Here is a 26,040-nt window from a genome sequence, read left to right as displayed (position 1 = left end):
GGGACCTCGTAGTAAGGCGGTAGGGATTTACCGGTACCGGTATTTTACCGGTACTGGTAAATCCCTACCGCCATCCGTGTAATGAGGCCCTTAGTCTGTTCTCAAACGCCTCAACTCAGCCTTTCATCCTTCTGAGGTCGATAAATGAGTACCAACACAGGTTGGGTGATATTGGGTGTATATTTTTTCTATATAAAGCGCTTAAGCGTAATTGCTATACAATAACACATCATTATCATTTGGTCATGGACATCTGCAGTAATTTGGTAATATGGGCCAAATACACACTGATCTTAACGATACATATGGCGATCCATTCTTTTATGAAATGTACATCACATTATAGTGATGTCGTAACCATATTTTTGGTAGTGTACAATGCTATGTGATGCCACTTCCTGTTTTGTCAGTGGGTGAAATGTTGTGTTCCGTCGCTTCCCACGATATCACTTTGGGGTGGGGTCAAATGACATCACTTCCTGTGATGTCATCAGGGGGTCAAGGGTTGTGTGATGTCACTTCCGCTACCCCTGGCATTTTGGTGCAATGGCATCCCTGCCTGCTTCCATGTCCTGTCACAAGTCCTTATGGTCATTTATCCAGTCATGCAGTCACTAAGGTAATCACTCTCTGTAAATATCATGCTTCCAATTACTGTCAGACCACTGGCATCACTGTTCACAGCCTCCCAACAATAAGCATGCAATCACACCAGGAACACTAGTGATATGATAGGATATCATAGGTTATTTATAACGCGCTTAATACCCAGAGGTTTCTAAGCGCGGACCCGCGGATCGAACCTGTGGTCCTCTGTGTCGTCTTGCTTCCAAGGCGAGCACATTGCCCCAGAGCTATCCTCCCGAGACAGTGTGATCAAAAGCTTAACACCAGAAATCTCAAGCCGCATTATCCCGATTTACTGGCCAGTTAAATAGGAAAATCAACAGGAGGGTGAGCGAGTTGCAGCCTTTATCATGTAAGGAGCCCTGCCGAGTTTTCCAAGCAGATATGGTGGTTCTAAGGACAATTCTGTCCATCACTTTCATCAGAACCAGAAATGATAGGTAATCGTTTTTCAGCTTAGGTTCTGTAATTCGCCAGCGGAAGAGGCTCTGCATAATTTGGACCAGGCCAGGACCTTAACGTTTTATTTCCACAGGACAAGACCTTCTTGTGACTCAATGAGGTTTTTGACCTGGATTCAAGGCAACCAAGGCCACCATTGCCAGATAGAGTGGGTCATGTGTTTCAAAAGCATACACTCAGCACAGTCTTCCTGTTCCAGAGAGACCACATTCACATGGCACCTCAATTAGGCCAGCGTCAGTGCCTTCCCAAGAGTATCTGCCCATTCCTGAAATCTGCCACAAAGGCTACACTGTAAGCGCAATGCCTTGGAGGCTTCCTTCAGATGATGCGCTTCTTTTCGACAGACAATACTGCCTAGCCTGGTCGCTTGAAGCCACCTGACATATGTTAGCAGCTCCACTCACCCCTTCCCCCCATGGTGTAAGTTTTCACTGTGCAATAGGTCCAAACAAATTGCGAAGAATATGAAAGAGTTACACAAGTAACGATTGTGGTGCTCTTAGTCAGAGCTCTCCCTCCTTCCCAACTCCCACCCAGGCAACCCCTCGTGCATATGCCAGTGCCATTACACAACTGCTCGACATAAAAACCTAGAAATTACTGGCTGGGCCAAGGTGCCTATTATTTAGATGTGTTTAGATACTGAGGTGTGTAATCGAGGACCCACATGCTGCGAAGTCTACATTCCAAATTCTTCAGTTCATTGTTCTACAAGTTTGGAGCGGACGTCGGTTGTGATCATTCTTTTAATGCACAGTCAAACAACCGCAAGTTTGCAACATTGTATCATGTAATGAAATGTACTTCAATGAAACAAAGTGTTTCTTTTCGCTCACTAAGATTTTGGGTCTGCTTAGTGGACGCTACAGATTCTCTTAATTAGGGAGAGGGTGCTCTGCATTTGTCCCACACAGGCTTCCGAGGGCAGTGAAGAGAAGCATCCTCTTTCATGAGTCCCTCTCTTGGCACCAGGCAGGGCACTTCATTACAACATGTATATATTATTGTGGACTGTGAGGGGCTGATCAGACACTCGTTCACGGGAGCCGCAGTCTTCTGTTCCGTATATGCAGCAAATCTCGCCAAGTGGAGCGAAGTCATCACAAGTCACCGTCAAGGGTGGAGTCAAGCAGGAGTCAGGCTGGTCTTGATGCATGTGGCAGAATGCAGGGACCGTGCATAGAAAGTTTGTCTGTGGCGGTTAGATGGGCAAGCCACGGTGCTTTGGTTATGGAGCGGGTGAAAGACCTCATCTGACAGAAATGGCATGGGGCAGTGCAGATCATTCTCTGGTTCGGCAGCCCTGGAGCGACACTGGCACCCATGTGGAGGCTTTGGCTGGTTTCTGTGTGGAGGCTCTTGGCGGGAGGAGGCGGGAGCCGGTGGAGTCACTGGTGCAGAGGTGTGCTGGTGACTACCGGTTGAGGTGGGTTGTCACGTGACCATGAGCAGGATAGGAATTAAATTGTTGCGAGTTGTTGAGTTCTAGGTCTGGTCAATTTAGATGGCACGAGTCAGGATACAACATGTATATTTGTTGTTCTTAACATGACATATGTTGTGAGTACAAGTACATATTATGGCATTACTTGACAAATGATGGTACTTCCTGTTAATAGGTTGGAAGTAGCCGGCATATGGTGTGAGTTCCAGGGCATTTGATGTTAGTGCCTGATGAATGGCTATCCCGTACCTTTTCGTCAGCCAAGAGTTTTGGCTTTGTCAGTGCTTGTTTATATATGATCTCAAACGCTATGGCAAAACCTCTCTGCCTCTGCTTTAGGATGCATGTGTACCTTCAAAGACCATCCAGAAATCACATTAACGGTACCCCGGGTCAGAAGGTGGAAGGTATAGTGATATTTCAGTGTTCATGGTGGTCGTCACCTCAAGAATTCAATAGGAAAGAAGCGAAGCTGGGGGAAGTGGGTATATGCACCGTTACACTCCTCCCTGTACCCGTGCCCGTGCTTGCATTCATGGCTGGTTTTGAACAACAGACTAGGAGGCATGAGAGCGTGGGGAGCGGCATGGGGAGTAGCTTGGGGAGCGGCATGGGGAGCGGCATGGGGAGTGGCATGGGGAGCGGCATGGGGAGCGGCATGGGGAGCGGCATGGGGAGTGGCATGGGGAGCGGCATGGGGAGGAGCATGGGGAGTGGCATGGAGAGCGGCATGGGGAGTAGCTTGGGGAGCGGCATGGGGAGCGGCATGGGGAGTGGCATGGGGAGCGGCATGGTTGTTATTGAAAAGAGAGGCCTTCACTTACACTGAGTTGTGTTTGCGTGGAAGGGGATTTTGGTTTAAGAAAGATGAGTTGTTCTTGACACTGGTGCATAATGTTGAAGGAAATATTGACAGCCAAGGAGATACATTGTCTTGACAGGCTGTTGATTTGTACTGAAGTGTGGAGTTATGGAGGGGTATTATCTCTTCAACAGTTTACTACTTTTTAAGGAGGTGTGTTGGAATTTAGGAGGGTGGGTTTGTCTATAAGGTGGTGTGTTGGTTTGTTGGAAGATCTATAAGGGACCAAGTTGGTTGGAAAGGGGGGGACTTGGTTTACAGTTTGGGTAGGGTTTGGTTCTAAGGGTGTTCGCTAGTTTGTTAAGGGGGTTATCGGGAGGAGTTTTGTTTTATTAAGAGTTTGATAGGTTCATTAGGAGGTGTGTTGGCGTGTGTGTACACCAAGCAATAAATCCAATCTTCTACAACCTAGGCACCAAAAATAGCGTTATTTTTTATTTCCATGCAGCTGTGCAGAAATAGACAGGGGAACCGGCAGAATATCGCCATCCCAAAAATGTGTCCCCCAAGCTCACAATCCTCAAGTTATTTATAGGGTTTTACACAATAAGGTTCATACAGAAAAGTCAGAAAGATACATTAAGTTTTAGCTCATTTTATTTGAGGGAAAGGTGGATTTGTATGATTATATTTAAATGGGAGTAACGTAAATTAGTGATTGGATTAGTGAAGGCCTTGGATTTAGTGGTTTAAGGGGATTGTATATATATATGTTGACGTTCACGAAGAAGAGGGATTCTGGATGGGCAATAAAGATGTCTGTGATTATTAGTTACTTTTACGTAGTTAGTTAGGTGAGTTAAAAGGTTGTGATTGGTGAGAAACATTGAAATTTAAGTATGATACATGAGTATGCAGTTATCGGGCATTGGCATAAAGAGTTAAAAGAGATACGGGAGTTCACATAATTATTATTATAGGGACAATATTATTTGTGATACTTATATTGTTTGGGCATAGGTTTCGTTTCTGGTGGTTATAGTTCAGAATGTTGTAATTGATGTATATGCTTATTTCAAGTCTGATGTTTATCGGACTGGAAATGTTATGCAAAGCTTTTGCTTTATGTTTGTTTGTCCGTATATGTGTCTTTTGTTGTTGTGTCTACCCTTTCCTTACTTGTTGCTTTTAACTTTTCGGGCCCTACCTTTTGAACTTGATAGATACTGCATAATTGTACTTAACTGAATAGAGAGTTACGGTTGCATTGACTTTTGTTTCATGGAATGTAAAGGGAATTGGTAGTGCTGTGAAAAGAAACAAGGTTTTGGCAAGATTATGGAAGAATAGAGCTGATATGATTTTCCTTCAAGAAACTCATTTAGATGAACAAAATGAAAGGTATTTCACCAATTCCAAATACTCTAGTGTTGTCTCGAATTGTTATGACTCTAGATCTAGAGGGGTGATTATATTGTTTAGGAAAGGCCTATTGATTAAGGTTGAAAAGATGGTTGCAGATGAGTCAGGTAGAATCCTTTTACTTGACATACTCCATGATGGAAAAAAAATGACAATTGGTACTGTATAAGCACCGTGCTCGCCAGCTGTATCTTTTCTCAGTCAATTAGGCCTTTTGCTGGATGGTATGGAGGGTGAATCGGTGGTGTTAAGAGGTGACTTTAATATAGTGATGAATAGTAGGATGGATCGGAAATTGGAAATCGGAATGTAGATATTACAATGAGAAGATTGGTGGAGAATTAAAGGTGTTTGTGTTTAAATACAAACTTATAGATATATGGAGGGAACTTCATGATGATGAAGAAGAATTCTCCTTTTATTCACCTGTTCATGACTTATAATCAAGAATTGATTATTTCTTTATTAGTGATACCTTGAGTAGTCAGACGGTCTCCACAAATATACTGGAAAGGGGTATCTCTGATCATGCTTTATTGGATTTGCAGTTACTTTTGGACCATGTAGGTGCCAAAACGAGAAGATGGAGAATGCAAGCTAACGCACTAAAAGATAGTTTGGCTACAGAGGGCTTAGATGCATTTAGTGGACATTACTTTGAAGAAAATATAGATTTGGCTGGTATTAAGTCTGTTTGGGACTGATACCTGTGTTGCTTCTATTCAAACTGACGAAGGCAGTACTTTACATAGGAATAGAGACATCTGTGGATGTTTCAAGGATTTTTATGAAACACTGTATAGGGAGGACAGTGATCCTGCTGTTGATAGATTAGAATCATTTTTTGAGAAAATGTCTCTCTCTAAACTAGCTCTAGAGAAGCAGACTTGACTTGACTCTGCAATTGAGGTTGCAGAAGTTAGTACTGCCATACCACAAATGAAAGATGGAAAATCGCCAGGTTCTGATGGCATAGTAGTCTCAGAATTTTATAAAAAATGTGATGTTCAATTGGCACCAATTTTGTGTGAACTTTATAATGAATTTATAGCATCAGGAGTGATGTGTGTATCAATGAAAGAGGCATTGATTGTTGTGATCCCGAAACCTAATAAAGATCATACTAAGTGTGGAAACTATAGACCTATTTCAATGTTGAATGTAGATCTTAAGATTTTCACTACAATTTGGGCCAATAGGTTAAGGTTATGTGTGGGAGATCTGATTGATGAGTCTCAGGTGAATTTCATTCCAAGGTGGTATGGCTATGACAATATCAGAACTGTGTTAAATGTGGTTGGTGAATGTTTTGGAAAGGACTCAAATTAAGTTATGGTTTTTTTTTTATGCTGAAAAAGCCTAGGGGTTAACTGGACATTTCTGGAATACACTTTAATGAAAATGGGATTTGGCCCAATTTTCATGAAAATGGTAGAGTGTACTAATAGCGATGTTAGGGCCCAAGTTTTGGTTAATGGAGTAATTTCGAAATAATTTCCATTACTGAGGGGTACGCGACAAGGCTGTCCGTTATCACCTTTTTTGTTTGATTTGGTGTTAGAACCACTTGCTACGTATATTAGACAATGCAAGATTATTAAAGGAATTATAGTTGGAAAAGTTAAAGTTAAAGTTTTATCGTATGCTGACAATATGCTTCTTATGCTGTCAAATCCTGAAGTATGTGGTGATGTAATAAAAACTATGTTTCAGGAAGTGGGTGAACTATCAGGACATAGAGTGAATTGGGATAAAACTGAGATCTTTCCATTGTCTAGCCAATGTGATTGTAATGTTTTGCATTCGTGGAATTGTAAGTGGTCACCAGGGGGTGTCAAATATTTAGGAATACATATTATTGGAGATTTGAAGAAACTGCTGCAATTTAATTTGGACTTGGTAGCTGCGAATATGTCATTATTGATTAAGAGATGGGAGAGATTGACATTGAATTTATGGGCAAAGATGAATGCGATCAAAATGGTCCTCTTATCAAAGCTCTTATATGTTCTCCAATCCATCCCGTTGTTGTTATATAAAAAAACAGTTAATCAAAATTGAAAAACTCTTTTGTTATTTTTTGTGGGGTCCTGGAAAAAGGCCTTGGGCCTCATTACGACCCTGGCGGATGGACCATGGTGCTATAGCACCATGGTCCATGCCAGTAACTCTCCGACTCCGCCATGGCGGAATGGGGAATTACCACCCTATTCCGAGGTTGGCGGAGTGGTAATTCCCCCTTCCGCCATGGCCCTTCCCCATTCCCATTTTTGCCCCATAGGGCATAATTGGAATGGGGAAGGCGCTAAGTACGGTGCCGCAAATTGCGGCACCGTACTTAGCACCGTACTTTGCGGCATGGTTTTTAACGCCTGCAAAAGCAGGCGTTAAAATCACCATCCCGCAAAGGGACCTTGTAATCAGGCGTTAAGGGTCGGCGCCGTTTACGGCGCCGTAAAACCCTTAACGCCTGACTCGTAATGAGGCCCCTTGTTCCCTGATTTAATAAAATATTACAAAGCCTTTTTACTTTAAAAAAAGCTCATATTACTTTAGAGAACGGAATGCAAAAGAACCAATTTGGTTGCGCATGGAAAGGGACATTTGTGCACCGTTTGACCTAGGGAATATATACAGTATGGATAAATTACCAAATAAGAGATTGAAGTTTATTCCGACAGTGGCAACTAGACAGGTGATGGGGACGTGGTTTAGAGAAAATGGACAGAGTTATGGTTTCAGCCCTGATGGTTCTATATGGTATAATGAAGCATTGCAGATTGATAATAAATGTTTGAATTGGATCAGTTGGATAAATAAAGGAATTCTGAGGCTGGCAGATGTGATGGATGGAGACCAGTTGTTGAGTTTTGTGGAATTACAGGATAGATACAGTTTGAGGCAGAGTGAAAGGAATAGATACTTGGCTTTAGTTTCTTTGATAAATAGGAGGATGGATATGGCTGATGGTTCTATTGAAAAGAAAACAGAGATTAGTAAGTTGTTAGAGGGTCAAGAATACAGGGTATGTACTTTTATGCAACTAATGCCTATTGATGAGAAACTCCAATTTGCATGGTCTAGATTGAGAAAAATTTGGTCGGATGATGTTCAGGATGACATTTCTGAAGTAGATTGGAGAAATATTCTGAAGGTTAATTTAAATTTGGGACCTGATATGGGTTAACGTTTAATTCGACAGAATGTTGTTGGGAAGCTGTATTGGACACCAGTTAAGATGTTTAAATTGGGGCTACGGCCTAATGATTTGTGTTGGTGTTGTGATGTTGATAAGGGTGCTTTATTGCATTTACTGTGGGATTGCCCAAGAGTGCGGGCATTTTGGATGGAAGTAATTGATAGGATTGATTTGATTTTTGGTATTGTTTTGCGGAGATCAGCAGTAAATATAATTTTACTTTCCCGTAAAGATAGGTGTGGAAGAGCTAGGAGACATTCTTGCTGGATTGATAGGGCCATAAGGATAGCGATTAAGTTAATACTCAGGATTTGGAAAACGAGAAAAGAGCCTAATGTTGATAAATGGTTGACGGAGTTGCATATTTTGGCACAATATGATAAGGTTTCATTTAGTAATAAGGATAAGGAGGAGGATTACATGAAGCTATGGGGTCCGTTTATGGCTCTTTATGATTAACACGAAGGTTGGGTTGCTTTGATAGCAATGGTATTCATGGTAAGGTTGGTGGGGTTCCTTTTTTTGTTTTTTTCTTCTTTCCATTTGTGATGTCATTCGTGTTGTCTTTTGTGTTTGTGCTGTCTTTTGTATTTCCTGTCAATATGTTGGTTGTGTTTCACTAGGGTTGGTCATTTATTGGTATGAACTATTTATGATGCTTATGTTATTTTGTAAATTTCATTCTCTCTGATTAATGTGAGACATTGTTACCTTTACTGGTGTTATTTATGTTATTTGTGAAAATTAATAAATTGTTTTTGAAAAAAAAAAATGTATTAGCTCATTAACAATCAGCTTCCTACAGAAGATCCTCTGGCCTTGAGGGACATGTCTTTACAGCGGCTGGCAAGATCTCTACAATTCCACTCACGTGACATAACATCTGTCTGCAACAGTCACTTTCATTTGGCACCAAGGCACATGGTCTGGTGACTAGCACCCATCAGATCACTGTTCTGGGTCCCAGGCGAGAACAACACGTCTTCATAGGTGATGCCTCACACGTCACTGGGCGTGCCAGCGCCCTGGGCAGAGACTGAACTCATGCCAGCATAGCCTTATGGGCTTTGCTGTTCGTGTTAGCCACTCATAATTCCCCCCCCCTCCTCCCCGCGCTAGGGCTGTGGATCTTCTATGCCTATGGCTCATGCACGTCCAGGGAGTTATGAGAAATACAAAACACTGTGGCACGCCTACATTTGCAAGGAGGTGTCTCCTTTGTTTAGAGGTTTGTTTTGTTTGTTGATTTATAAGTATGTTGGTGCTTTTGGGGGGCGGAGGGTGGAGGGGTTGTACCTTATTTGTTGATTTCCCTAGAAGGTACCTGTTGTTTTTGGGAGACACTTTGTCAGGATTACAATCCTTCCAGAAGAGAATTGTTCTCGATTCAGAGACTAGTGTGCCATGAAACCTCAGTAAAAGGCATTTTATGAATATAACAACTCCAATAAAAGAAGGGCCGCCTGTAATGACCCTATAGGTGAACATGACTGAATAAGACCATTGGATGGAGAACTGGAAGAGGCTGGTGTATTGCATTTGAGTGAACACTTTTGAAGGGATAATTTTGACGTAAAAGAAGGCGGGGGTCCTGCAGGGCCAAGCCACCCCTTTCCGATCATTTATAAGTGCTATTTGTCAGTCCTTTTACTCTTCAGGACTTAGGTTCCTGGAGAAATTATACATCTTGAGTCATGTTTTTTGTGTGGGATGGCTCGACACAATGTACTTTTTGCCTTGAATATAGTTGTGCTTTGCACATGTGATGGGTCTGCCTGAAGTGACTGATCTTTCTCCTACTTTTCTACTAGTATATGGCCTTCTTTGAGTTCAACAACCGACTGGAAGCCATCCTCAGCAAGGCCTACATCTACAGGTGAGTGTTCAGGAGACTCCGGTTGGATACAGGGTAACATGTGACATCCTCAGCAAGGCCTACATCTACAGGTGAGTGTTCAGGAGACTCCGGGTGGATACAGGGTAACACGTGACATCTTCGGCAAGGCCTACATCTACAGGTGAGTGTTCAGGAGACTCCGGGCGGATACAGGGTAACACGTGACATTCTTTGCAAGGATTGCATCCACAGGTGGTTGAAGGATACTTAGGGAAGATCCAAGGAAACTCTAGACTTCATAACAAGCCCTGACTTTTACAGGAGGGTTGAGGGGGCACAATGCAGAGAACTAGCATGTGGCATTGCATTTACAAAGGGAAGCGGGATACTCTCAGGGTATATACACTGAATTGCATACCCTTTCTAAGTGGGCCCTCTATCTCAAAGTGTGTTGAGAATGACCCAGGCAGATACAGGGAAATGTAGTTTGTCTTCTTGCAGGCCCATATCTGTAGATTAAGGGTAGGAGACTCAGGCTTACAGAGGGAAATGCGAGTCCTTCTCAGACAGAACCAAATGAATGGGTCATCAAAGCATACAGCGAGTAGATAGAGCAATGTGGCATAACGTTCTCCATAAAAATATGATGTTAGGGATAATATTGTAAGACAGGTGAACATCTACAAGTAAAGTACGGGTACCCCAGGCAGATGCAGAGCACATGTTCCATACTTAGCTAGGCCAATATGTAGAGGTATGCTCACAATCCCCTTGGCTAATACAGGGAGGAGTGTGCATTTCTTAGCAAGGCTGTCATATACATGATAGTTCAGACTACCCCAGCCGCACACAGAGGACTACACATGGCATAATCAGAAAGGATTGCATGAGCAAATCACATATCCTTCTGCACAATCCCTGGATACCAGAGAGTTGGGGATTCCTCTGTCAGGTAGTAAAGGTGATATTCCCAGAAAGACCGGCATCTACCTTCATGTTAGGAATGCCCCGGGCAGGTACAGGAAACTATGGCTTTCTGAGTGAGGCATACATCTACAGGTGATTTCAGCATACCCCCAACCCCGGAGGTGTGCAGTGACAAAGTCGCCAAGGGGCGACATTTCCCAAAAAATACACCCTCAGTGAAAACAACCACTTTCCCCAAAGATTCTAGGATTGGAGTTTATGATATAAAATGACACCCCTCCTAGAATATTTAGGAAAAGTATTTTAGAGGTCAGAAAAAAGAAGTTGCCTACCTGGTGACTTATTCCAGGTGACATTATCACATGGGACCACCCCCGACAGGTAATAGGTCACAGAGTGCGAGGTCAGCTTCAAGTGGTGAGGTCAGGGGCAAAGGGGCAATTTATAGCTTATTTGCTCTTTTGTATAAATAATACTTAACATAACCATCAAAGTGATAATATATTTGTGAAAAATGTGTTTTTTTAACTCCACCTGTTTTGGAACGCACAGAAGATAGTGATTCTGGAAATCACATTTTCTGTTGGTGCCAATAGCAGGAAAAAGCACTTTCATAAGAAAAACCTCAGACCGTTTTTATTTTGTGCCCTTTTTTGGGAAATGGATCATCAGAAAACCTCATAATCCAATACCATTAAAGTCCTCATCTTGTGATTAAAAGAATGCTTAAAGAGACTTGATGGCTTTCATAGAAATGTACGACGGCCTGAATGCACATGCAAAAGGCGTCCCATGAATGGCTTACCATCGCATTGTGTAGCTGAAACCCCTCACTGCCTGAGGGTTAAGGGATTCTATGGTGGATCATGGTGTTTGCATAGGAAGATCTGCCTTTATATGTGAGTTCAGGATGCCCTAGCTAAGTAGGGTACAGACCCTACTAACTCAACACCGGGCTTCACATGCCCCCGGGCAGTAACTCTCATCATCTCCCCGGCATATTGGAAGGATCCCACCTAAACCGCACAAGCTGAATCTCAACAGCTGTGGAGCGGCTGAGGACCACATCCTGCCTCACTACAAAATAATACATGAAAGATAAATGTTGAGAATCACAAGTCAAGATGTGTCACGTGAATAGGTCATGTCCGATTCCCAAGCAAGACATTAAGAATCCTGGGTGAATTTCTAGCAGGTGTGCATCTTTAGGTCACCGTAGTAAGCCCATGCGAGATGAAAAATTTGCATTACCGCAATCAACACGCCCGGTCCTGCCTGCAACGACTTCCTTCTCCAGCATCACCAGCAGTCTTCTTCTCTGCAGGGTTGGGCAGAAGGTGTTTCTTGTTCAGCAGCAAGCTTTTTCACGTGTTTATATTTTGGTTGTTTTTTTCTTTTCTCTGATGACTGCAGCTCGGCCCTAGTGCCAGTCCCAGGCCCCCCTCAACCCCAGCGGGTTTCATAGTACAACTCACGCCGATTCATGGGGGCGTTCCTCACACTCTCTATTTAGAGTACACAGGCCCCTACCATCTCTAATAACTCTATACATCCTCTGATACACATTATTTTTGGGGAGAACAAAACATTTAATATAATATAAATAACATTAAGATATCACTAAACGGGATTATGCTAAATAACTTTTCCTTCCTCGTCATGGGATCTTCATTATAATTCACTGTGAAAAGGTGCCTCTGTCAGGCATCACAAAAACCAAAAAAGGGGCTTATCTATTGTATACAGATCATGATGTAAGCAGAAACACAGCCACTCGCCCTCTGTAAACATGGAATACAGGGAACGTCAACCTCTGAAGACAGCTCAAAAAGAAATGGCAATGAAATCCAAGATAGCGACCTGAGGTTATATACCCTCCCCACCGTAGACCATTTCCAGAGAATGCTGGGGAATGAGGAGGGGCCAAAGACCAGTGAACCAATGAAATTAATAAGAAAAAGCCATGGGACTTTCCGCCAATAGAGTGAAGTCATGAGAGGTATCAGAAGAGCAAGAGACTCAGCCGAGGGGAATAAGCTGTGGAGACTTTGAGGGGGTGGCAGGTGGTAGCTGCCGTAGGCTGGAGGGCCTAGAGAGTGTTGCAAGCAGGAGGTTATCCAAAGTTGGTAATTCAATACATGTTTTCGCAGCTAACGGTTGATAAATGCTTGAGGGTTTAGAGGCCTGAGGCAGAATGGCAATGGGGTGATAACTGTCAAGACAGCTAGGGTATTTACAAGACAGCTAGGGTCTAGTGCTGGTTTCTAGAGAGGGCAGATGGTTGTGTCTTTGAATCTGACAGGAAAATAACCATCAAAGAAAGAGGCATTGACAATGCCCTGCAAGGGGCAACAAGATCAGCGTCCCATCGGAGCACAGAAGAGGTACTAGAGTGGGCTTAAGGTACTAGGCAGAGGCTTAATAGCTTTCAAAGCGAACTGAACTTCTTCCAAGGATCGTAATGAGACAAAGGGACAGAAATTGAGGGTAGCCCTTATTAGGTATAAATTGCAGTAAGCCACCCAAAAAAGGGCACATGGTGGGGCAAAGTTCTAGTCAGGCTACTAAGCTGGCACGAAAATAAGGAGGGGCGCTAAGGTTTAAACTGCCTTAAAAAGAAGTTTAGTGTCGGTGAATTGGGCACCGAGTCTTTTGTGGGAAAAATGTGTCTCCGAAGATAAACTTGTGGTGTGCATGAGACTGGATGTGTAGAAGTCCCTATCTTCAGCAAAGTATTTGTTTCTCCATTTCATTTCAGTGCTCATTTCTTAGATTTAATGTAATAGATTGTCTTTTTAAAGAGAAAAAAGACAAAAACCATTTGTAGGGGTGCAATACAAATGGTTTTCGTCTTTTTTTCTCTTTAAAAAGACAATCTTTTACATTAAGTCATAGTCTGATCAGCTTCAGACCAAAAGAAAACCAAAGTGTAGCCCGGTGTCCAAATCAGAAATGTGTAATTATTGGAACAAGACTCGCCAAAGAGTTGCATAAAGCTGAAAACAAGGGACCAATTGGACCTAAACCTTTCACTCATTTCTTAGATTAAAGCTTTTTCACCTTGTCAGTAAACCATGTTGATTTACAAGATTTTGTATGGGGCGTGCGAGTCAGTTATCTATCAGACGGGTATTGAAGTGATTGGTTGAGTTTGCATAATAGACGGAGTGCGGGGACATTCATGGCGAGAAAGGCTAGGGTACTCTTCCATGAGATACGTTTTTAAAAGGAAAAGTGTGAGAATCAGAAATGCCTATGGGAAGGGGGTGTTGAAGCACACTAGTAGATGGTCTGACCATGTCAGTGAAAGCTCCTACACTAAGGTCTCTGATAGGTATAAGAGCTAGGGCTTGCCATCTGGAAAGAGTAGAGTCTGTGATAAGAAGAGAGCAAACATGTCAGAGATTGAGTTGAAAGCTTTAGTTATCATGTTATCCTGAGAGTCAAAGGGAGACCATAACCAAATTCTCCTATTTCATTAATCTTGTTTACTTTCTACACTCCCACCCTCACAGGCTATCCATGACCCTCCAGGCCATGTCACCCTCCTCCCCAATAACCGCTCCATGTCCTTCTATCTCGGCCAATGATGTTGTCTTCTACTTTGCCACTACAATCACAATTGTTCACCCTTCTATCCCTCCCTCCCTACCCTCATTCTCCTCTGCTCCCATCTTCCCTGCATTTTCCTCTGTAGCTCAGTTCACTCATTCCACCTCCACTGAACTATAACCTATCCTTTGCTCTACCAACCTATCCTGTGCTTCAATTGACCCCCTTTGCACTGCACATTTTTGAGGACCACTCAACTGGTATCTCCCCTTCCTGTTACAAAACAGCCGCAATAATATCTCTCCTAAAAAAACAAGGTGATCCCCATGAACCCGCATTCTACACACCTGTCTCCCTTCTTCCCTAGCACTTCAAACCTTTCAGAGGATGGACTTCAACCGCTTAGTCACCTATCTCGAGGTACACTCAAATGCTGACCCCCTTCAATTCATATTCCGTCTATGGCCTATTATCTTACCACTGTCCACGACTCTGGCCACTCCTCCATTCTCATCTTTCTGGACCTTTCTGCTGCCTCTGACAATGTGGACCATCCCTCCCACCGACAAACTCATTCCCTCCTTCCTTGGCTTCAGGGACACTTAGATGGCTGAGTCTCCTCCTATCACTCTAGCTGCTCCTTCCTCTCTCATGAGACTCCAGCACCTCTTCTGTGACACCCCATTCTGTGGGTGTAGTGCACTCCAATTCACCCCATACACCTCCTTCATTGGCAAACTCATTTCCTCCGTTTGCTTTAACAATCACCTCTTGTCACATCCGTGTGTATGTGGCACTGGACATTCCGCCATTGAATTGGCCGGAACGTCATTTTTCAACATACCGCAGCAGGCTAGTTGTTTCCAACATGGCCGTGACCTATTCCCCTTATATTCACATCAGTGCTCGTTGGCGGTGCGTTGCAACCCTTCGTTCTACTTTGGGGTAAGACTCTGTGTTTAGGTACTCTTACCTATGCCCTTTACCCGTGCTTGCTCGGACTGCACTCTTGTGTCTTTTCTTTGCGCCGCCCATGCTGAGCGCTCTTCCCATAATCCTGTTTTCCCTGTGCCCTCGTGCTCCAGTCTCACTCCGGTTCTCAATCTCTCCTGGCATCCCTCTTTCCGTTCTCCCTCCTCTCTTGTCCTTTGTCCTGGTACTCTCCCATTTTGTTTTTCTGGATCCCTGCTCCTCGTTCAACGCTTGACTGTATCCTGTGTCAGCCTGCATTCTCTGGAGGATTCTTCTGCCGACTGGTCCTCAGTTAATTCTTGGGAGGACTTCTTATCACTCTTAGTGCAAAAAGGACATCAGTACCCATTCTACATACCTCAGATCTTCTGGAGGTCTCGGAGCAGTCATCTCAACACCACATCCTTCCCAGGGGTTTTTCTGCCATTCCAGGCTTTTCCCGTGTCTGTCTCTTTCGGGGGGGGGGGGCCGCTAGTCTGCCAATTTGACAGGCAGATTGAGTGGCTCCCCCCCCTGCCCCCCTGCGGCATGCCTTATCTTTTTAAAGAACAGAAGACAACGAAGAAGAAAAAGAAGGAAAGAAGAAGTCGGACAAAGAGGACCTCCTCTTCAAGTCCGGAAGAACCAGGTGAGGAGTCAGGAGTCATCTCGGATTCTGAAATCAAGCTTGACAGATTGCAACACCTGGAAGCTACCATGGCAGCTTGTTTCTGCAGTACAAGGACTCACTCTGGAAGTCCAAAATCTCAAAACGGAGAACCTTGTATTATGGCAATTAGTTACCACTCGGTAGCAACATCCATCTGATCTCCCGTCAATGGGGTTAGCCTCAGAAAAGTTTGATGGAGCACCTAAGAAACTCAGAAAGTTTATTGAGGCCTGTGTGGTTCATTTTACCTTTTGTGCTGGCATCTATGCCCCTAACCATGCTCGAGTGGGATTTATGGTGTCAAACATGGTGGGTGACGCACTTGCTGGGTAACTCCTTTGGTCACCCCAGGTAATCCTGTACTGCAAGACTACGCAGCCTTCATTAACCTGTTGAAAAAGACTTTGAGAGACCTGAGGTGGTCTATTCTGCCTGTGATTATCTGCTAGACATCAGGAAGGGGTCGATGGACCTTCTTTCTTACGTAACCACCTTCAAGCATATTGGTGCTGATGCAGGGTGGCCTGAGCCTGCTCAGTACACCATCTTCAGAAAGGGTCTCAGGGAAGAGATCAAAGATGAACTGGCCAGAACCCCTTGACCAAACACCTTTATGGACCTACTCTACACTGTCTTACATATTGATTACTGCCTGACCGAGAGGCGAGCCGAAAGGCAGAAGGGTAGGAGTCCACAAACCACAGAACCCACACCCTACAGTACTCCGCTGCCCAGACCTTCCCAAGAGGATCCCATTCAAATAGGAGCTGCAAGAGGACCCCTGACTCCAGAAGAAAGGAAGCAGAGATGGGAGAAAAGGGCTGTGCATTTACTGTGGATCTGACACTCACCTGTTGTGGGACTGTCCCAAGGTACCTCCTCGTAGGTTGGGAAACGATCGACCTCGGTCCTAAGAGGGACAGGTAACCGAGGTTCGCTTTCTAGTCCCCTCACAACCCAGTCTGTATCCACACATGTAGAAGACAACCGACTGATGGTGGTCTCCGTTCAGATAACTCTCAGCAAAAGAAGGATCAACACCTTGGCTTTAATTGACTGTGGAGCCGCAGGAAACTTCTTCGACACCGTCAGGGGCGATCAAGAAGGAATCCCAAGGATTGAGAGAAAGGACGATCAAAGAAGGATCAGAAGGTTGAAGGTGTGGATGGTAGGCCTCTCAGTTTGGGACTCATCACCCATACCATGGAGGAACTCCAAGTATCAGTATTTCAGCATCATGAAACCCTCCAGTTTGATATCATCAGGGCAACCCACTTCCAAGTTATTCTGGGGATCTCGTGGTTAAAAAGATAAAACCTGACCATAGACTGGGCTAGGAATCTCTGAGAGTTCAATTCAATCTACTGAAACAAATATTGGCTACACAACACTGCCGAAGAAGCGGTGAAGACACTGGGCCTCATTATAACCCTGGCGCTTCTGTAATGAAGGGTGCGGGTACGGGACCGGCACCCTTCATTACTGGAGCGCCGATTACAAGGTTCCCTTTGCTGGACCCGCTAAGGACGCCTGGTAAAACCAGGCGTCCTAAGCGGGTCCCACGAGGGGAAGAGGGAGCTAATAACGGGCCGTTATTAATGACGCCGTTATTAGCTCCCTCCCCATTCCCATTGATCCCTATGGGGGCTCAAATGGGGATGGGTTCCTGCAAGGAGGAATTACCGGGTCCTCCAATGTCGGAATTACCCGGTAATTCCTCATTGCAGGAACCTGGTATTGGAGCCCGGTATGGAGGCATCCATGGTGCTAACAGCACCATGGCTACCTCCATACTCGTAATGAGGCCCACTGTTTTATATGCCTGCAGACGCTATAAGCATCCACGGTATACCACCAGATCTCGCTGACTTCACTGATGTTTTTTGTGACAAAGTTCCCCAGGATCTCCCGCTTCATCGACCAGAAGATTGCACCACAGAACTCACCCCAAAGGCCTTGGTTCCATTTGGACGCATGTACCCTCGCACCATACCGGAGAAGAAGGCACTCAGGGAGTTCCTAGATTCTAAACTGCAGAACGGACTCATCCGGCCTTCCCATTCCCCAACAGGGGCTTTGTTATTGTTCATACCTAAGAGGGACATGCAGGAGCTCAGACCCTGCATTGATTATAGGGGATTCCACAGGGTCACCGTACGTGACAGCTATCCCATGCCCCTTATCAGGGACATCCTGGAGGACGTTCAAGGAGCCACATTATTCTCCGAACTGGATCTATGCAGAGCTTACCATCTTCTTCATGTACAGAAGGGAGGCAAATGGAAGACGGCCTTCAGGCCCCCTTTTGGACATTTTAAGTACAGAGCGATGCTGTTCGGGCTCGTCAATGCCCCGGCTGTCTTCCAGAGGTTTATGGACAGGCCTTTCTCAGACTTACTGTTCCACTCTGTGATCGTCTATCTCGACGACATTCTCATCTTTTCATCCTCTTACCAGGAACACCAGGAACACCTCTGGGAAGTCTTAAGATGTATCCATAACAACCAGCTCCTGGTGTAGCCAGAGAAGTGTCAGTTCAGAGTCTCCACCATACCCTAATTAGGATATGTTTTGTCCAGTCAAGGTATTGAAATGGATCATAACAAGGTTGCCCCATTCTCCAATGGCCTGCTAATTTTTGCTGCAAGTTAATCCCTGGTTTCTCTCTGAAGTGGTTCTCCTCATCACGTCCCTCTTAAAGAAAGACAACGTTTTTAGGTGGCATAAACAGGCTGATGCCACCTTCAAACGCCTGAAAATTGTGTTCTGTTCAGTCCCTATTCTACGCCAGCCGGACTAGCCGCATCCCTTCATCGAATATGATTCATCGGCTGCAGCAGTGGGAGCTGGACTCTTGCAAGAAGTCCAAGCGAATGAACATCCAGGGGCATATCTATCATAGACTGTGTCTTCATGCAAAGTGAACTACTGCGTGATTGAAAAGGAGCTTCTGGAAATGAAGTTGGCCTGGGAAGAGTGGTGTCACCTGCCCCAAGGTAGCTCTCATCCGTTTATCATCCATACGGATCATAAGAACCTACGCAACCTGCAGCAGGTGGAGTGTCAGAACCCTTGTCAAGCTCGATGGGCCTACTTCCTCACTCAGTACGATTTCTCAATCTCTTATATTCCAGGAAGCCAAAACATCCTAGCAGACGCCTTTTCTCCTTCCAACCCTGTAGACAAGGCCTTTAGTCGACCTCAAGAACTATTCTTCAGAGGAAACCTCTTTGTCAACTTGGTCTCTTCGTTTCTCCAAGAGGTGAAGGAGGCCTCAGTGACCTTACCTCCTCCGGATCTCAACCAAGATGTCAAACTCTCCATCGTAAGGAAGGAAGGTCTAGTCTTGGTCGATGGTCGGCTGTATATTCTGAAAGCTTCCATATCGAAGCACGTTCTGTGTTGGTGTCACGAAGGCAAGATGGCTGGTCACAGAGGGTTTTACAATACTGTGGATCTCATCTGTAGGAACTTCTGGTGCCTGTCCCTTCGCTCAGAAGTAATATCCTACACACAATCCTGTTTGACCTGTGCTCAAAGCAAATACAGCACACAAAGGCTCTTAGGCAAACTGGAGCAAAGAGCAGTTCCTACAAGACCATGGAGTCATATCTCTACAGAATTTGTGGTAGACTTACCACTCTCTCAGGGTTGTACAGTGATAATGGTGACAGTAAATTCCTTCTCAAAAATGGCTCACTTCACTCCTCTTCCAGGCTTGCCCACTGCTTCTGAGATGGCCAACGTGTTTTTCTGGGAGCTCTTCCACCTTCATGGCCTCCTAATTGCATAGTTTATGATCGGGGCACCCAATACACTTCCAAATTTTGGAGCACCACATGCAAGAATCTGGGTATCCAGAGGGCTTTGTCTTCCGGTTACCACCTGCAAACCAATGGCCAGACAGAGCAGCTAAATAGCACTATGGAACAATACTTGAGGTGTTTCATCAACTCGCAACAAGACAACTGGGTGGACCTGTTACCCACGGCAGAATTCTCTTACAATAATACCACTCATTCCGCCACTAAATACAGTCCTTTCTTGTGCACCTATGGTGAACATCCCCGCAGTTTGCCCATCTCGATAACCCCCTCTTCGAAAATTCTATCTATTGACTCCTTGTTGTCAGAAGTTGCCAATGCTCAAGATTGCTTACCAAAACCTTAAAAGATTCAAGGAGAGAGACAAACAATGATCTAACATACACAGCAGAGAGGTACCTGACTGGAGGGTGGGCACCAAAGTCTGTCCATCAGGTACTTACCGAGATTGGTGCGCCCATCTAAACTGTCACCTCAGTACTTAAGGTCCTATGATATTTCGGCCAAGATCAACCCTGTGGCCTTCAGACTCAAATTGCCAAAGTCCCTCAGTCGTTAGCATCCTGTGTTTCTTTCCTCTTTGCTTCACTCCTGGGCACCGGATCCTTTCCAGCATCAGCAAACAAGACATCCTATACAGGCCACTCCTGACCTCAAGGAATATGAGGTTTCCCGGATCTGTGACTCACGGTATCGCAGGGGCAAACTAGAGTATCTAGCTCAATGGAAAGGCTACCCATCATCAAAGAACTCTTGGGAACCTAGATCTTTTATACAAGCCCCTCTTTTGCTGCATAGATTCCATAGACTTCACCCAGGGAAGCCCGGGACCACCAGGTATCGAAGGGGGCATACTGTTACATCTGTGTCTCCGTGGTGCCTATGGAGGTGCTGGACATTCCGCCATTGAATTGGCCGGTACGTAATTTTTCAACATACCACAGCAGGCTAGTTATTTCTAACATGGCCACCGCCTATTCCCCTTATATTCACATCAGTGCTCCTTGGTGGCGCGTTGCAACCCTTTGTACTACTTTGGAGTAAGTCGCTGTGTTTAGGTAATCTTACCTATGCCTTTTACCAGTGCTTGCTCGCACTGCACTCTTGTGTCTTTTCCTTGCTCTGCCCCCGCTGAGTGCTCTATCCATATTCCTGTTTTCCCTGTTCCCTCATGCTCCGGTCTCACTCCGGTTCTCAATCTCGCCTAGCTTCCCTCTTTCCATTCTCCCTCCTCTCTTGTCCTTTGTCCTGGTACTCTCCCATTTTGTTTTTCTGGACCCCTGCTCCCTGTTCAACGCTTGAAAGTATCCTGTGTCAGCCTGCAGTCTCTGGAGGATTCTCCTGCTGGCTGGTCCTCAGTTCTTTGGAGGACTTCTTATCCCTCTTTGTGCAACAAGGACTTCAGTACTCATTCTACATACCTCAGATCTTCTGGAGGTCTTGGAGCAGTCATCTCGACCCCACATCCTGCTCAGGGGTTTTTCTGCCGTTCCAGGCATTCCCCTGTCTGTCTGTTTCAGGGAGGGGGCCGCTTGTCCACCAATTTGACAGGCAGACATAGTGGCTTCCCCCCGCGCCAGGCCTTATCTTTTTAAAGAACGGAAAACCACAAAGAAGAACAAGAAGGAAAGAAGAAGTCAGACAAAGGAAACTTCCTCTTTAAGTCCAGAAGAACCATGTAAGGAGTTGGGGGGTCCTCTCGGATTCTGAGATCAATCTTGACACCTCTTCCCTGACGATACATAGATATTCCTCTGGTTCCCATTCTTTACCCCAGCAGTGTCCAAATGCACAACCCACTGCCTAATCGTTTGCCACTGGATGACTCTATGCTGGCCCATGCTAAACTCTTTAATGATGTCAGCTTTCTTCCTGCCTCAAACGCCATCCTCACTCCCCCCTCTTTCATCTCTTTCCTTCTTGATCTCCTCACCCCCTCACCCATGACTCACATCCTTTGGGTTCTCTTTGACAGCAGTCTAAGACTCTGCCAGTTCATCACAGCCACTGCCACCACAGCCAGACTCAATCTTCTAAAAAATCTGTCCACCATCACACACAACTCAAGTAAAACCCTCTACTCATGTGCTCACCAAACTGGACTACTTCACGAGCCTATGTCTTGGTCTACCCCTATACTCTTTTGCTCCCCTCAACAAAGTCATCAGCTTTATGGTACCTCACCTTTTGAACCTACCCATACAAAATCACTCTCTCTCCTGTGCTTGTCCGTGCCGTGTCCTGCGGCGTTGCGGACGCTCTACCAGAGGTGCGCTACTTACATCTTGTCTATATACATGATGGTTCAGACAAGGAAATCTGTCTACAATAGTAAGATTAGGATGGCATTACTGAATATTTGATCCGTAGTTAAACACGCTTATGAAGTTGCAGATCTTTTTATCGAACATGACTTGTATGCTATATGTGTAACGGAAACGTGGCTTTAGATGGTAACAAACCATACTGCAACTCTAGCAACACAAAATGGTTACAGCAATGATAGAGGCAATAGAATCCAGGGCAGGGGTGGCGGTGTTGGCTTTATTCTTTAAGATGCATTTAAAGCCCACATCTCACCATCACCTTCATTAGAACACTGTGGACCTCTATTGATAAAAATTGGTATAAAAAATAATACTACCATCAACATCTTAAGTATTCATTGCCCGCCATAATGCACCGCTGCCTTTGAAGAACAAATAACTGCCCATATTAATAAATCCTTCAAAACAACCTCATATACCCTTATCCTGGGTGATTTTAACCTGTGGGATAAGGATGAGTCTGACAACAAGGCTTCTTCATTGATGACTGCGCTTGATTCCCTTGGTTTTGCTCAAAGCATTAGCACTGCTTGCCATCAAAAAAGGGCACATTCTCTATTGGGTCTTAACCCTTATTCTTACAGTATCCCCGCGTATAATAGAGCTGTGTCCATGGTCTGACCATTGTTGTATTTTCTATGACTTGATCTCACCACAGCCTCAACAAAATTTTACCCCCCAGCCACTCTGGAATACATGTGGAGGAACACAAGTAGCATGTCTCAGTCCGCATTTCAGGCTTTTATCATAAACCAGTTGAGATCATGTACCTTGACTAATGACACAAATCTACTAGTACAACAATGTCTTGCCATCACTTCATTGGGTGTTGCTCCTCTTCGCTGGATAAAAAGGAAAATGTTAATCACTAATCATGTTACATTTACCACAGAATTACACGATGCAAGGAAACAGAAAGGATCTCTGGAAGGAACATGGAGGAAAGACCCATGTCCTGATATGCCAAATACAAAGCTGGAGCCCTCCACTTTAAAAAAGCTGTGCTCGATAATACGAAATCTCAGTTTGAAATTAGAATCTCTAATGCCAAATCCGACTAAAGAGAACGCTTTAAAGTTCTTAAAGAGCTTGAGGGGAAAAAAGAGGATAACAAGCTAGCAATTTATGGTGCACAGAATTACAATTAGGTTTCTTGAACAAAATAAAAAACCATCAGATTAAAATTATTAATATGATATGATATGGTATTTATAACGCGTGTATACACAAGTGTTTCAAGGCACGACAAGGCAAGGGAGGGGGAACAGAGGGAAGACAGAGACAACGATCTTACTAGGCCAAGTGACAGTGAGATCGCACAAGTGCAGGGGAAGGGGGAAATTGCAAGGAGAAAGGTGGAAGGGCAATGCAGCACATAGGATAAACAGTAAAATAAATAAAAAACAGTAAATAAGCAGTGGGGCCAGCTGGTGGCAAGTGCAGGGGTAAGTGCAGACATTAGGTGTCAGGTGTTGGTAGGGAGCTGTAGGGATACAGAATCAGCCCCCGAGAACAGGGGTTTCCAGGGGGGCAGTGCAGGTGTGCAACTGGTGGGGAGTGGGCCTGGGCCTGAGAACAGGGGGTAGCCATGTTACCAGTGCAGATTCAGTTTCGGCCAGGGGTTCAGCAGGGAATAGGCAGAATAATCTACTTTCAGTGCATCAACACCCTACTAATAATTCCATCAGTCAAAATGACACAAGCCGCACTGTTCCCCCACTTGATTGTATTGCACCATCGGAGGAGGAAATAAAAAGTATTGTCTTAGAACACCTATTATAAAAAAGGCTACTTTAGATCCTGGGAATGTTGGTAACTATTGTCCCGATACCAACGTCCCATTTTTATTGAATATATTGGACAAGATTGCTTACTCACAACTCCAAGAACATGTTGAACGACACAGCCTTCGAAGTGCTCGTCAATCTGGATTTCGTTAATGATAAGACAGAACTCATGTTGGTAGGCTTGCCTCAACGAATTTTGAAACTTGAAGCGCAGCATTCCCATTTTCTTATCTCAAACTGGCCTAGGTGCGGTCAGTTCCCATGCTAAAACTCTTGGTGTTACACTAGACTTTGGTGCTGCACTAGACTCTGTTCTTACCATGAATCAGCATGTTTCACAAATAAAATCCTCATGTTCATAAATTAATAAACTTTTGAGATAGATCAACACTTATCTGTCTCTGGAACATATGGCCTCATTAGCTGTGACACTTGTTAATTCACGTCTGGATTATTGTAACAGCCTTTTGACAGGCACTTAAAAATAAAAACTCCACACACATGTAGACCAAAATAATGCGGTCAGAACAATCTGCAACCTGGGCCCGCGCGATCATGTCACTCAGCCAAGATGAGAATTACACTGCCTGCCTATCCGCCACCGCATTTCTCATAAAATGTTGACCGTGTCATATAAATGTCTTACCAACCAAGCACCCAGCTATCTGGCTAATAGATTAAGAATGAGTCTTTCTATTTGCACACTTAGGTCCAGCGAGCAACTTAAACATTCTGTACCCCGGAATAAGATGAGAAACTTTGGCAGCCGGTGCTTCTCCTTTCAGGCCCCTATTCTTTGGAACGCCATACCTGTCAGAATCCGCATCGCATCCACTCTTGCAAGCTTCAAAAATTTAGTGAAAACATGGGGGTCATTACAAGGTTGGCGTTAGCCGTGCCAGAAAATACCGGCACGGCCGCCACCGGAGTCATGAATTTTCCGGCCCCCGGCAACGGGGACTTACGGGGGCATTACGGCCCCAGCGGTCCCGGTAATTGCCCATTGACGGCCGCTGGAAAATATGACTCCCCATTCCCGTTTGAGTCCCATTGGACTCAATGGGAACAGGGAGGATGGATGCACCAGCACCATTCATGAATGGTGATGATGCATCCGTCAAGGTCTGCGAGTGAATGCCTTTCCGCACGCCAGGTCAGACCTGGTGGGCTGAAAGGCACCCGCTTGCACTCGTAGTTTGCCGGTCCGGAAACAACGGTACCATTATTCTTTTTTAATTACAATGATTAGACTGGCACCCTTTCAGTCTTGCTGTCCTGGTCCTGATCCCTTGTATTGGCCCTCTTTCTTGCAGTACACTGAGGCCTTCGGCGTGTTCCACTTTATAGGAATTCAATAAGATACCATAACAGTGGAACTCTTAAAATTTAGGCTCCGACTCCACCTGCTATCAGTGAAAGAAATGCCCAAATTCCACTCCCACCATCATGTCCAAACTAACTTCACAACCCACCTCTCCTGCATTCTGCCCTCAGGCCTTTTTTAATATGTAAATACTGGTCTTACGCTCTCAATATTAAACATTTTGGTATGTCCTCTAGTCCGTGTCTCTGTTATATGTTCCTAATCGTCCCCATTCACTGCCCTGCATCATTCATTCCAACAAAGCTTTTTTGCAGGGTCTAGATCTGACTCTGCTCTCTGTTATTGCCTTCTATGTAAGTCACTTCTATTTGAAATGAGACCCTGTTCTGAAATAAATACAAAAATACCAAATACAAAAATGTTAAAGTCGCCTATTATTAAAAGGAGGTTAAAGTTGAGAACTAATGGGGAGAAGGATGCTGCTGAGAGGGAAACCTATTTAAGTGAAACTCTGGGGCAGGTGATGAGAGTGTGTCCTGATTTTTTTAGTAGGAGGAAATCATTACCTTTGGTTGCCACAGGGAAGAATATTTCGGAAATAGTTATAGATTTGTAGTAGTTATTACCATAGCTCCACCTCTTTTCAACACTAAGGGCCTCATTACACGGATGGCGGTCACTTTTTGCAGGCGTTAAAATCCAACCCGCTAAGGGACCTCGGAGCTAATTACGGCACCGCAAAATTGCGGTGCCGTAATTAGCGCCTTCCCCATTCCGATAGAGCCCTATGGGGCAGAAATGGGAATGGGGAAGGGCAATGGCGGAAGGGGGATTTACCGCCCCTCCAACCTTGGAATGGGGCGGTAAATCCCCTTTCCGCCA

General features: G+C 44.7%; 1 protein-coding gene across 6 annotated transcripts in view; it reads left to right on the top strand.

The window, feature by feature from the left end:
- CNGB1 (cyclic nucleotide gated channel subunit beta 1) overlaps positions 1-26,040 on the top strand; it is a 1,007,057-nt gene that overhangs the window by 842,286 nt on the left and 138,731 nt on the right. For all 6 annotated transcript variants that reach the window (XM_069654372.1, XM_069654395.1, XM_069654388.1 and 3 more), the window contains one exon: positions 9,771-9,835. In XM_069654372.1, coding sequence (XP_069510473.1) covers positions 9,771-9,835 — 65 coding nt within the window. The remainder of the gene's footprint in view (positions 1-9,770; positions 9,836-26,040) is intronic.

This window comes from Ambystoma mexicanum, chromosome 1p (assembly GCF_040938575.1).
Source record: "Ambystoma mexicanum isolate Mex_15411 chromosome 1p, UKY_AmexF1_1, whole genome shotgun sequence".
Classification (NCBI taxonomy): Eukaryota; Metazoa; Chordata; class Amphibia; order Caudata; family Ambystomatidae; genus Ambystoma; species Ambystoma mexicanum.
This window is presented reverse-complemented; position numbering and strand designations above follow the sequence as displayed.